The sequence below is a fragment of the Falco rusticolus genome, chromosome 4 (genome assembly GCF_015220075.1).
Source record: "Falco rusticolus isolate bFalRus1 chromosome 4, bFalRus1.pri, whole genome shotgun sequence".
Lineage (NCBI taxonomy): Eukaryota > Metazoa > Chordata > Aves > Falconiformes > Falconidae > Falco > Falco rusticolus.
Window position 1 is genome coordinate 47,173,580 of NC_051190.1, and position 13,098 is coordinate 47,186,677.

Sequence of the window (13,098 nt, forward strand, 5' to 3'; positions counted from 1 at the left end):
GGTACCTTTACATGTGTCCAACAGGGTTGTGACCATCTCCTAGACCAGGATGTGAAGCTGAAAGTGTCATCTGGGGATCTCCTACTACTCCGGACACTTTCTCCTCTTCCCGACGCTTCAGGCAGGCTGCTTTAGGGTTCAGATTGCGCTCTATGCCAAAAACAGCAAGGGAGGGAAGGAAGCAACCTCAGTTTGGGCAACAGCATCGCGCATGGTAACAGCATCCCAAAGAGAGAGCGAGGACAGAGTCCCAGGACAGACACACGGGACCATGCGAGGAAACAACCTCAGTGCAAGCTGCTCCTTGCAGCGGCTGCAGTAACTTGGCTGGACCCCTGCTAGAGCAAAACCCCCTGCCCAGCTGAAACACCGTGCCAATTTAAACATGTGCTTGCTTACAGAAAACCCCCAAGTGCCTCAGCCAGCTCTCGGGGCCCAGGACTGAGTTTTCCAAAGCTGCTTAATGGGATCCAGGTGCCAAATTCCCCATTAAGCATGAGGGGAGACGGACAGAGCAGCCTCAAATCTACCCCAGGCCGGGGCTTTGGAAAGCTCAGCTTGCCACGTGGTGCAGCCGAGGGTGCTGCTGGCAATGCAAACACACAACCTCACGCCGAAAGCAGGAGTCACAACAGAGATGCACACGCACACAGAGATGTGGGGGGAAGAGAAAGGCCCCGAAATGCACCTGCCAGCTGGTACCATACCTCGTACTTGCTGCTCCAGGCCCAGAATGACCTGCACCGCTTGCTGTAGGATGATCAGTTTGGTCTGTGCTTTGTCCGTTTTTAAGTGCATCTGACACATGCGTCCCAGTTCTTTAAAGGCCTCGTTAATGTCCCGCACACGCACCCTTTCCCTGGCGTTATTGGCCATTCTCCTCTCCCGGTCCCTCAGATCTTTGTCCTCCAGTGACAAGGCCTCGTCTGTACTGCTGGGTTCATAGCACCACAGGGATTAGTCAGGGGGGTGGTACCAAGGAGGGGGGCTATACGTTGCCGTGCTGGTAGTGCTTCTGGTGTCCACTGGAAACGGCTCAAACAGCCTCACTTTGCAAAGCCAATTGGTCTCAGGTGCTTTCTGGAGCAGCCCAGGCTCTCTGGGCTGCGTGTTGCCTCTGCGAGCCACGTGAAGGTGCTGCCAGTACGGGGCCAGGCGGCCACGGGGCCAGAGGGTGCTGCCGGGGGTGAGGGTGGGCAGTGGATGCAGGATCGACACCGACACCTTCTCCCCTCTGCAAAACTTTGCCTTCCTGTTCATTTTTGCTTTGAAACTATAAGTTCCGGGGGTGGTCTCAGCCAAAAACATCGGGTTCATCCCCCAAGGGAAGACTTTTTGACAGAAAGCAAATCCCTCTTTGTAAGATTTCCTTCAAAAATCCCATCTGCAGCAAAATCCTCCCAAGGAAGGCACCTGGGGCAGCCGTGCGAGGCGGCCTGGCCTGGCACCCTCTTACGGGTTGGGGGGCAGCACCAGGGGCAGGAACCAAGTGCCCTGGCTGCTGCTGAGGGTCAGTCTCAGATGCACAGACACTGAATCCAGGTCTTTCACCACAGCTAAAATCACCCTGGAAGGGGGCGATTTTCTTTTCCAGGCACGGCCAGGAGCTTTGGGAGAGCCCCCACCACTGGCAGCACCCCAGGGGTGTCCAAAACACGCAGTGACAAGGGCAGAAGGCAGAGTCGTGCTGGCAGCATCTTAAACCATGGCCTCACCTGCAGCCCATCTCCTCCAAACCCCAATTTACTGTACAGACGACCTTCTCCCCCAGAGCAAAAATTCTTGCAGGAAAGACACCTATCTGAGGAGGGTCCTTGGGTGAGACCTGGAACTGGGACAGACTGGCCTTTGGCTCCAGGGGAGCCCTACGGGGATAAGCCTTCAGCGAAGAGGGGCCGCAGCATCAGAGCCTTCCTGGGTGTGCCGGGGGGGCTGGAGAGCCTCCAGGCGGTGCCCGATTGCGTGGAGCAAAGCAAGGGCTCCCCAGGCAAGCATGTGCCTGTGCTCACTGCCCCTGCCTGCCTCCTCTCCTTGCTACCTTGTCCCTGCCCGTGTCCCCTCCTCACTGCCTTGGTGCCCCGACCGGCACCGCTACTTTCTCTCCAGCGCGCCCAGGGTGGCCAGGGGGAGCGGAGCCACCAGCCACCCCAGCACCTGAGCCTGCCCTGCTCGTTCCTCCGAACACAGGCTGGCGGCTCCCCGCAGTGCAGACACAGCTCCAGCAGCGCTTTGCACGCCACAGCGGGGCAGGATGGAGCCGTCTCCCTGCCACCAACAACTGCTGCTGGTGGTCTGCGCTGCCGTGCGGGGTCCTCTGGGTTACAGGGACGTGCGGTGCCTTGGCTGGCTTGTGCCCTGCTCAAAGGGGGCACTGACCCCCACAACACCCCTCAATCTTCACCTGTCCCTTCACACCCCATTAGCCGCTGATGGCAGCAGGAGGATCCTGGCAGCCCATGGCACACGGGGACCGATGACCCCCTCCCACAGCAGCCCTGCAGGAGGGGACGTGGGGGTCGGCTTCTCTCCTGCAAAGCAGCCCAAAGGCCAAAACCACCAGAGAAGGGGCACCCTATCTGCCTGCTGCCGGCAGCACGTGGGGCTCGGCTCGCTTCCCCGACTGCGTCCAAGAAGGGTTTAAAAAGGGACAAGCGTGGGAGACCAAAGTGAACACGGTGCCAACTCTGTCTAGCCCCTGCCCCCCCGCCGCCCCTCGGCTCCTGCCTCGATCCGCAAGCAGCAAGTACAAGGTAGAGAGTGGGACCACCGAGAGGTCACGGCTGGGGACTGTCTGTAGGAGATCGGAAAGAACAGAACCAAAAAATAAAAACTCAAAAAAAAAAAAAAAGGAAAGGGAAATTAAAAAAGAGACAGGAAAAAATATACATGTTATGAAAGGCAAAAAATTACAAACTGAAGAGAGGCACAAAGGACTCCAACATCAATGCAACAGCAGAGGCCAGCAGAGAGAAGCACAGCCAGGCACAAACCACCGATGCGTGTTACAACAGCCTCTGCAGAGAGAAAGGGGGTTAACCTGCCACGGCACCCCAGCAGCAGCGGGCCAGGAGCGGGAGCATGCACTGCGGGATGCAGGAACAAAGCAGCAAAGTCCTCCAGAGCAGGAAGCCAAGGCCTCCGCTTCCCCTCCCGCTGGGACGCAGCACCCAGGACAAGCACCAGTGGCAGAGATGGGCACACGCGCCGGGGAAGGGAGCGAGCATGCCCCGGCCGGGGGGAGACCCTGCGTGCGCACGCCTGCAGCTCCGGGCTCTGCTAGCGATGGGCAGCGCTCCCAGCTTGCACCGGAGCCCTGGCTGTACAGGCAGCAAGGGCTGCTCAACCCTGGGCTCAGCGTCTCCGTCCCCTGCCCCTCGCACGGCTCCAGCGATCCCCAGGGGTCTGCCGGGTGCCCACCAACCTAGGGTGCAGCGGTGGGGACAGGAGCGCAGAGCGGGCAGGGAGGACAGGGCGTCACTCACTGCTGCTGCAGCTGCAGGCAGAGATGGGCTCTGTGCTTGGAGCAGCCCTCGGAGAGACGTCAGATCTGGGCCCCTCTGGCAGATTTGCTGGGTTTGGGGTTTGAACTGCCGCCCCCCCCTCCCCGCCGCCCCCCTCATTCTGTTGGCCAAGCAGCTGAGCAAAATGCCTGGCTGCAGGAAAGCAAGGACGGCGCAGGTGCCCCCTCTGGGACCAGCATGCAGCACGCAGAGTGGCAGTGGGGAACAAAGAACAGCAGGGATGCAAAAAAGGGGGGGACGGGGGAGGATGGGGGGGGGGAACGGGGGAGAAAGAAAAAAAAAAGGAGAGAAAAAAAAAAAAAGACATCAACAGCCTTGGGAACTCAAGGACACAGGGGAGACAGACAGTGCGAGGCACCACAGCACGTCACAGGAGACAGACAGACAGACAGCCCCGTGCCGATCAGATACGTAAAATATCACCACTCCGGGACCCTCACTGACCTCTAACTTGTTGCTCCAGGTTCAGTATGACTGATACGGCCTGGTGTAGGATTAGCAGTTTGGTCTGCGGTTTTTCGCTGTTTAGGTGGAGTTGGCACATGCGTCCGAGCTCTTTAAAGGCCTCGTTGATGTCACGGACCCGCAGGCGCTCACGGGCATTATTGGCGACCCTCCTTTCTCTCTCTCTCTCGGCTTTTTGCTCTGGGGGAAGAAGATCGTCCTCCTCATCCTCATCTTGACTAATGGTTTAAAATAAGAACGAGACAGGGACATTCCTCGCGTGCACTCTCAGCACTGGTCAACTCACAGAAAAGAAACACATGTTGAGGCACCGAGATGCCAAGCCCCGTGCAAGCCGGGGCGCTGCACCCTGCGTGCTCCCACCAGGACATGCTGGCCCAGTGCCCCACACTCAGACACGGGGACACGCAGTGACTTTGGAGAGAAGCAGTTAAGGCCCTTCTTCTGCCTCTTTGCAAACAGCAAGGATAGAAACCACAACAATGTGATTAAGGCCTGAGCTTGTTGCCAGGAGGTTGCAGGGTGGCCTGGAGAAGGTGAGGGGGCCAACACCGGTGTCCCAAGCTGGCGTTTTGGGAAGACCACCAGGGTAGGAGGTGGCTGCGGTCTGGCAGGAGTGGAGCTGGCGCTGCCCCTCCGGGCAGCATCACCCTGGTGAGGTCTCCGAGCCGATGGCGAGGTTGCAGACAAGCCCACACGCTGGAAGGACTCTACCTGATCCACTGCCACAGATCTGGTTGGATGTGACAGAGGATACAGCAGCCTGAAGCAGACCGCGGAGATGACCTGGAGCAGGGAGGAGGTCAAAGCCTTCCCCACCCCTGGCTGAGGGAAGCTGAGCGTTCGGTCCGTCCCTCCCATGCACAGCCACAAGCAACGCCCTGAGTGACCACGCAGGGGGGTGCAGTTTGTGCAGGTCAGGCGCAAGCCCTCTGCTTTACCAGCGCCTGGTGGGTCACCATGGCTGTACCCCAGCCCAAACGCCCCCAGCCTGGTAACAGAGTAAGTGAAGGGAGAGACCTGTTCAAAGAGCACCTTGTTCTGTTCCGGGAGGGTTTCAGCTCCTTCTTCTCCTCTTCCGAGTTATCTGCTACTGATGTGTTCTCTTCGTCCTCCTTCTCTTCCCTCTTTATTTCGCTGGTTCCTGTGGAGACGCTGCTTCGTCCCAGACCCCCTGACAAGCCTGCTGAGGAAGCAGAGCCAGACGATGGTTGGAGGGGCCAAACCCACACGGAAGGCTCGGGGTTCCCCAGGCCCTGCTCCTGCTGTGCTGCACTGCCAGTGTGTGGCCACCCTGACTCATCCTGCATCGCCTGTCTGCAGCCAGAGGAGCTGGAGGGATGCTGCCTCTGCCCTGCCACCACTCCCTGTTCTTCCCCACGCCTCCCAGGCCCTCCAGAATGACAACTCAACCTCCCCCAGCAGAGCAGGGCCCAGGGGCTCTGTGCACCCACAGCTGGCAGGAGGGACAGGAACATGTAGCTCAAACCTCTGGAAAAAGCTCAAGGTAGAAAGTGCCCTGCAGGTGCTGCAAGGAAGCCCTGACCTTGCAAGAGCACCCATCTCCCCCCAGGGCTGGACCTAACGGTGCCCTGCATCACCCCCGCAGCAGGCGAGCCCCAACCGCGCATGCGTGCAGAGCTGCCTTACCGCTGTACGTGTCTTGCTGCCTGTTGAGGTCAGGGAGCGAGCTGGGCTGTGACGGAAGCGCGACGTGGTTGTGGAGCATGCTGGGGTTGCTGGACAACCCATCTTCGGGGTGACCTCCTCCCACCTACAGCAGAACAAGCAAAGCAAGCCTTGAGGGGGTGGGAGTGTCACGGCCGGTGGGCACAGGCATGGTCACCCCGAGCACAGGGGCAGGACTCAGCAGACCAGGCTGAGGTGGCACCGCGTGTCCCCTCGCACACTCCCACCACCCGGAGCGTGGACATGCCGGAGGGAAGAGCCAACCTGCTCCAGCACCAGCTCTCCCCCGGGGCCACGGCGGGGGCACTGCAGAAAGCAGCTCCGTGCCCCGCACATCAGCTGGACCAAACAGAAAGCCCCCATCAGTGCTGTCTCCCCCCACCATGGAAAAGCCTCTCTCTGCCTGGACATGAGGCTGGCACACTGGAGAGGACACCCTGCCTGGGCTGCACATATCCCATCTCCATCAAGCACCAAGGTTTCTGCCACTTCCCCAGTGCCACCAGAGCAAGGGACATCCCAGTAGCGTGACCTTCGCTCCGAAGGGCCTGGATGAAAAGGGGGAGCATCAGGCAGTCCCTCTGAGCCCACCCCCCCCGGCTGCACTACGCTGGCCAGGGACCAGCAGGATGGAGCCAGCCCTGCCGCAAACACTCCTGTTTCTGCATGCAGACGGCAGCAGTTTGCAACAGAGGACACGGGTAATTCATCGCTTAGTAGCAGAGTCTGGGGAGTTTGGAAAGGAAGCACATCTGGTTCTCTAGGGAGACTAGAGACCAGTTACTGTTTGTTGCAGCAGGCAACCAGCTCTGCCAAAAATGCGCTTCTGTGGTCATCAGCCTCTGGACAAGAGGGGTACTGTGGTGGCCCAGCACGGGAACCCAGCATCCACGTGCTCAGGGCACCCAGGACCTGACCTGCCACGCTCCCTGGAGCCTGAATGAGCCCCCACATATCAGCACCCCCCAAATGCACGGAAGGATGCGGTGCCTGCCCGAACAGTTCAGAGCAGAGAAGTCCTGGCGATACCTGGTGCTCTATACCCGCAGTCCTGCCCTGCGCCAGATCCCTCTCCTCCTTCTCCCTGTATCCCCCAGGGATGGCTTGAAGCTGTCCTGAGGGATTTCCATACACGTTGCAGGGAAAGAAGAGCTTTCACCACCTTTGCCTGTCCTGAGAAGGGGCATGAATGAACTGCACGTGGGCTTGTGCCTTAGAGCCACCACTGCGCTGAGTGCGGATTCAACCCTCCCTGCACGAACGTGGCAAGCCACTGCACCTCTGGGCACGTCACCTGCTCAAAGCTGTCACAGCTGACCCAAGCTGGTCCACACCGAGCTATTCTCACACCAAGGGCAACATCGTCAGATGCCAGGGCACCCCATGACATCTGTCCCTGGCATGTCCCTGCCAGCTGCCACGAGGCCTCCGCACTTACCAGACTCGGGTGCCTGTTCCCCAGGGACATGACCGAGGCGGGGAAGGCCTGGCCCAGGCTGCCCACGGTGGCACTGTGGGCTGGTGCCGAGCCCAGGAGCCCATGCATGTCCCCATGGTTGCTCGGCATGGCGGCTGTCTGGCCCACGGCGTGATTCCTCAGCACATGGATGGCTTCGTCCAACCTGTCTTCCATTTTGTTTTGCTTGAAGGACAGGACAGAGAAACAGGTCTGCGTTAACGCCTGTAAAGCCGGCGCCTGCTGCAGCTCTCTGCACCACGGAACGGCCGGGGGCAATCGTGTGCTCAGCTATTGCGAGGCAGTGCTGTCCCCCAAAGGCACAAGGGGTCACACAAGTGGAACTGCCCAGCACAGGGAGGCAGAACCCAGCCACAAATCTGTTCGGCTGGGCCAGACGTGACGTACACGGGCCATACACAGGGGGTGGGTGCAGGGCAGCGAAGCTCCATCGAGGCTCAGGGAAGCAGAGCCCAACTCGCTCAGCTGCTTCTAACCATGTCCATCTATTGACCGGCCACCTTCCTTCAGGCCCCAGATGTTTAGGGGAGAGGAATGTACCCCAAAGTCCTTTACTGCCAGGTGCACAAGGGACGGAAGAGCAAAGAAGTCTTGCAGCATCACTTACTAAAGTGTGGAGGCTCCCTTCATAGCTGGGAGATAAGGCACCCTGTCCGCTCGCTCGCGACCACTGGGATGTGCCTGCAAACAAACGGGGAAAGCTTGGGACCAGGCTTGGCTGCCGCTAGATGGGGCTGGAAGCTGGGCCACCAAGCTGGGCACAGGCCACCACGGCACCGCACGGCGCAACGGGCTGGCCTCTGCTCTGCCTCAGCAGGAAACTGAGCTCAGGTCCTCAGACCTCAAGAGGTTTCTAAATTTCTGTCACCCCCGGGAGCGGGCAGCCAGCACACACGCTGTGCTTGCTCCCACCCCAGGGGAGCAGCGGGCTGGGGGGTGCAAAGTGCTCCGCACCCCGGGCACCGAGGACCTTTGGTGCCAGCTGTGCTGGGCAGAAAGGAGACCTCTCCTGCTGGATGGCAGCAGAGCTTTCTAGGGGTGCTGAAAATGGTTTTTAACTAGTTGGCTGCTTCACAGTTCCCACCGTGCTCCTTCCATGGGAGACAAAACCAGGGACAAGCCCCCCCAGCCTCCCTGGGACGGGACACTCGTGGACAGGGTCCATCTGAACAGCTCTGAATGGGGGCAAAGCTACAACCGACTACAGCAAAGGGACGCACAGTTTCACAGGAGACGTTTAAGTCAAGTTCTACAAGTTTGCTTGTCCTTACCCTTCACTCTCCTGCTTTTAAAAATAAACCGGATTTGGCAAGATTGCCAAAAGTGTCTTTAATGAGGGTCTGGGGCTGACCTGGGATGTACGCTGCCTTGGACCCCCCCAAAGGCAAACCTGACATCCCCCTTTACATAAAGAGCAACGTTTTTTACCTACCTGCAAGGCCCTGAGGGGAGCCGACCGGTGTAGAGGGGTTTGACGAGAAGTTATTGCTAGAGTGATCGGGGGAATAAATCTGGAGCGAGAGAAGCAAGGCATGGTCAGCAGCGCCCACCCCTGCGATGGCTCTCCCCCTCCCCAGCAGCATCGCCGAGCCCAGGTGCAGTGAGGACCACACGATGGGACCACAGGACCCTTCCTAGATCCACAGCAGCTCCCAGCCCACCAGTCCCCCCACAGCTCCCCCATTAATGCTGGGGTCTCTCTCTGTCCCCACTGCTGCCACCCCTGCAGCTACAGCCTTTGTTCTTAAGGTCCCACCTTGGAAGGAAGCAAGAGCTCCAAAAAATTGCTGCAGGGTATAGTGCTGGCGAAGCAAAGGTCCCTGCACTGAATGGGACAGAGGCAACTTCAAGTTCTGATAGCCCCGTGGGACCAGTGCCTTCCAGTCTGAACTAGCACATGCAGGGCCGGGACTACTGGGACCTGCAAGTCCTGCTACGAGGGCTGCATCTTGCGAGATGAGTAGCAGGGTCCATGGCATGGGTCTGTGGGGCCACCATAATTTCCCCAGCTGCCCAAAGGTGCTTTTGCACAGCGCCAGGACACAGGGTGGCAGCGCACACAGCAGGGAAAACCCTCCCTCCTCAGAGGCTGCTGTGGTTTTGGGGTGAATTCACCCAAACTTCTCAATATGTCCATCTTCCCTGCTGCCTAGGGGGTCCCTGTTACAGAGGGGAGGTCCAACACTGCAACAGGACAGGGATCAGCGTCAAGGATCGGCAGAAACACTTACTGAAGCTAGTGCCTTCCCGAGCGCATCTCCTGAGCTCCCAGCTGTGGTTCCTCTGTTACCTGCCGAGAGAGGACAAAGACATCACTGCCAGGGTGCCAGAAACCCAGCAGGACAAGGCACTCATAACAAGCCCTTCTCTGGGGTCACCTGCTCTGAGACTGAAATTTCTTGCTCTTACTGCTTTGCTTGAAAATTAAACGGATGCCCAGCTCAGAGCAGCCTAGATGAGGGCACCCACGGGGCTGCAGGAACGTCTTTATAAGACACTGGGTCAAAACTGCCATACCATCAACAGCGATCAGGTATCTCTGCTGCAGCACAGCCCATTTTCACAGGGCATCTTAAGCCCCTACAATGCCCAACTTGCTTCCCCTCCTCTAAACAAGGGGTTTTCTATGAATCAAGGTCAAGATCCTCATTTCCTGGGGAACACGAATCCATTTCAATAACAGGTTTTGTAACAGGTTCAGCAGGGTTAGAGATTAAAGCACTCGGGGGTTTAACATGGTATCCAAATGCAGCACAAGCATTCCTGTTCCGGTTTTAGCCAAACAGCTTCACACATACCCCCGCCTTCCCGCAACGCAGGTGCAAATTGTTCCCGCAACTCATTCAAGCCACAGCACCTCCCGGAGATAATGTCACAGCTCCTGGTCTCCTCCCAGATCCACCCAGCGAGGTGTAAACCCTCAAGCCAGCACCCTGTCTCCTACAGCCTGCCCGGCTGTCCGGCAGCAATAACCTCGCCGTGCCTCTTCCCCACGCAGTCACCCCATGCACGGGCGACACGCAAGGGATAAATAGTGCCTGGTACGTCAGACACAGGCATCACAGGCTCGGGCAGCTGAGGTTTGCATTTTCCAGTTAAGGCTCTGCAAGGCAGCAGAGCGAGGGGGGTCACGCTGGGGACCACCACGCGCCCGGGGGCCGTACGTACCCATCATGCTGTCCGTGCCACTGATCGGGGGCGTATGACTGGAGACACCGTACGGCGTGGAGGCAGAGGAAAAGCCAGACACAGAGGGGAGTCCGCCGTTAACCTCTCCTGAATGAAGCTGGTAGTTCTGGCAGAGAGGGGGAGAGGGGTGAGAAGTGCCCTCGAAAGGCTGCCAGGCTTCGGCATCTGGCCAGGACCCAGGTCCTCCCTGTCGGCAGCCGCCCTGAGCCGACAGCTCCGGGACGAGGTGACAACACTGCCACTGGCCAGCCAAGCGGAGCCCCCCAGCCCGCCCGCGGGGCAGCGCGGGGACGCGTTACCATGCGTTCGTGCTGATGTAAACTGTTGAAGCCGCTGGACTGTGGGAGCGGGGAGGAGGAGCTGCCCAGCATGGCACCGTAACTCGACTGGCTCATGGCACCCGGTGAACTCCACAGGTCTGGCGAGTTATGGAGCCCGTCTGGAAGGAAAAGCAGAGCTGAGCAGGGCAGAGGCAGCAGCCCGCACAGGGACAAGTCCACCCAGGCTGAGAAGCCACGTCTGTCCCCACCACATCCCGCCTATGCCAAGCATCACCCACCGAGCAGATCGGAGCCATTTTGGGGCTGCTTTGTGTCTCAAACACTCCTGCCCCAAGCTCCCTGCATCTCAAGTGCTGTGCAATTCTTCCTGCTGTTTGCAATGGGCCAGGCAGCCCCTGCTCTGAGCAGCCCGCAGGACACCGGGGCTGGTAACAACTCACCTGCCATATAAAAGGCTCCGGGATACACAGTGCTGGGAGGTTTCGAGGGAGTATATCCAGCTGGATCCCTGCTGTAGTCATCACCTGAGTTGGATGGATACACCTGTGGGGCACGGAAGAGGTTGAAGAGAAGTGCTCGGCCGCTCCACGGCCCCACATCCTCCCCATGGGCCACCCCGCTCCACGCTGCTTCGCTTTCATTCATTATAGCAGATGACAGAGTCCCACAGCAAAGCCGAGGCGGGGGGGGCAAGGACACCAAAGCAGCTCAGCCAAAGTCACGGCAGCAGCACAGGGGACGGGGCCATGGTGCAGACACAGCCCGTCTGCCTTCCCGGAACCGCGCGGATCCCCGCAGCCCCCTCCGGCAGAAGACGCACCGCAGTGCCAGCAGAAGTTTCAACTCTCTGCTCTAGTTCCTTTTTCTGCGGTTGTAACTTTTTATGGGTAACCACAAAAGCCATCGTTTCTCTGTGCTATAACCCCGCACCCAAGGAAGGTGCCGACGGGGACCAGCTAGGCTTCGGGACCTGCTCACCCCCACACCGGCCCTGCTGCATGCACCGTGACGGCAGCAGCTGCCTCTGCTCAAACCCTTCACCGAAATCAGCCCGTCCTGCTTGAGGGGAAACTGAGGCACGGGGGAAGCTGAGGGCTGAGCAGGTTCCTCAGAGGGGATGTCACATGGGAAGGGATGGCTCTCAGACAGCTTCTGACCGGATTTCTCCAGCTATGTTATTTAATTAATTCAGCTATGTTATTTAACAGCATATCGAGCAAAATAAAAGCTTTTTTTTTTCTTCTAAATTAACCAAACCCATCCTAGAAAGCCCTTACCGAAAACCATCTTCTGCCAGTGCAAAAACACTTTTTTTTTTTTAAACTCAGAAATTCAATACACAAAGAAACTGAAATGCCACTCAAAATTACGTGAGAACTTTTGTTACAGCTTATTTTCATACCCATTGATTCATTCTGAAACCACTAATCGTGTTTTTTTAAGTAGACACGAAAGCAGAGGAGGGTGCAGGGGCCAGCCGGGCATGCTCTGCCAGCTCTGCCTGGAAGACACAGCTCTCTTTGGAAAGGAAACCTGCCCCCAGTTTCTCTTTCCCCACACCCAGCCAGCTTCTTCTGACCACTTGTCCTCACCTAGCAAGAAGGGGCAAAATCGCTCTTTATTTCTGTAACTGCCCCAAACATCAGGATTTTTTCTTTTTTTTGGGGGGGCAGTGGTGATAATAGAAAATAGGGGTCTTTAGCCTATCTGGTTAAAACCAAAGCAAAACAAAAAGCTCTGCAAAGCACCAGCAATCACACTTAAATATGTAACTTCATTTTATAACTTCATTTTCCCCCTGGCAGCCGAGGTTCCTGCTTCTCAGAGCAGCTTCTCTCTAAGCTGGGGGGGTTCAGAGCCCCAGGGGCAGCCCCAGCCCCTCGCCACCCATCAGCTCTAGGGCAGCAGGCAACTGGACCCCGCGGGGCGAGGGGGAGCTGGAAGCCACTGGTGCTACAGACCGAGACTGGGCAACTTGGAAAATAAAGAAGAAATAAAAAGAAAAGAGGGGGAAGGGAAAAACCTGACAGACGATGGCAGCTGCCCTTCACCCCTCGCTTAAGAAAGAAAAATCAGGGCACTCGGCCTTTGCGTGGCATCGCAGGATGGTGCTGGGGTGCTGCGGGCACACGGAGCAGCGCGTGGGCAGCGCGTGCGGCCGGGGAGAGCAGGGGAATGGAGGAGGCTGCAAAGAACAAGAATCCAGTAAATTGACTTTTCCTATAATTTGATTAAATAGCGGGAGCTGGGACAGGGAATCGAATGAAGCACGTCTAATAGCCCCGCGCCATCTGCCAGGGGCTGGCACCTGGCCAGCACGCGAGGCAGCTGTGCGGCAGCGGAGCTGGCGCGGGGGGGCCACGGTGAGCTGCAACATCCATTTAATAAATCCAGAGCGAAAATAAGAAGAATAAAACAGCAGGGATGAGCGGACCAGGATTGCAAAGCAGGGGGGAGTTCCCCTTGCTGCGTCGCC

At 58.2% G+C, this 13,098-nt stretch overlaps 1 protein-coding gene across 19 annotated transcripts in view; it reads right to left on the reverse strand.

The window, feature by feature from the left end:
• Positions 1-13,098, reverse strand: part of TCF3 (transcription factor 3) — an 80,397-nt gene that overhangs the window by 8,321 nt on the left and 58,978 nt on the right. For 4 of the 19 annotated variants that reach the window (XM_037384437.1, XM_037384439.1, XM_037384436.1 and 1 more), the window contains exons 9-19: positions 11,063-11,165; positions 10,641-10,780; positions 10,321-10,447; positions 9,384-9,442; positions 8,585-8,663; positions 7,760-7,833; positions 7,114-7,317; positions 5,637-5,760; positions 5,007-5,172; positions 3,966-4,204; positions 6-150 (exon numbers count right to left, since the gene is read on the reverse strand). In XM_037384437.1, coding sequence (XP_037240334.1) covers positions 8-150; positions 3,966-4,204; positions 5,007-5,172; positions 5,637-5,760; positions 7,114-7,317; positions 7,760-7,833; positions 8,585-8,663; positions 9,384-9,442; positions 10,321-10,447; positions 10,641-10,780; positions 11,063-11,165 — 1,458 coding nt within the window. In that variant the 3' untranslated portion in view covers positions 6-7. Of the gene's footprint in view, positions 1-5; positions 151-707; positions 935-3,965; positions 4,205-5,006; positions 5,173-5,636; positions 5,761-7,113; positions 7,318-7,759; positions 7,834-8,584; positions 8,664-9,383; positions 9,443-10,320; positions 10,448-10,640; positions 10,781-11,062; positions 11,166-13,098 lie in introns of all 19 variants that reach the window. The other 15 variants (XM_037384451.1, XM_037384440.1, XM_037384453.1 and 12 more) reach the window with 12 other exon arrangements.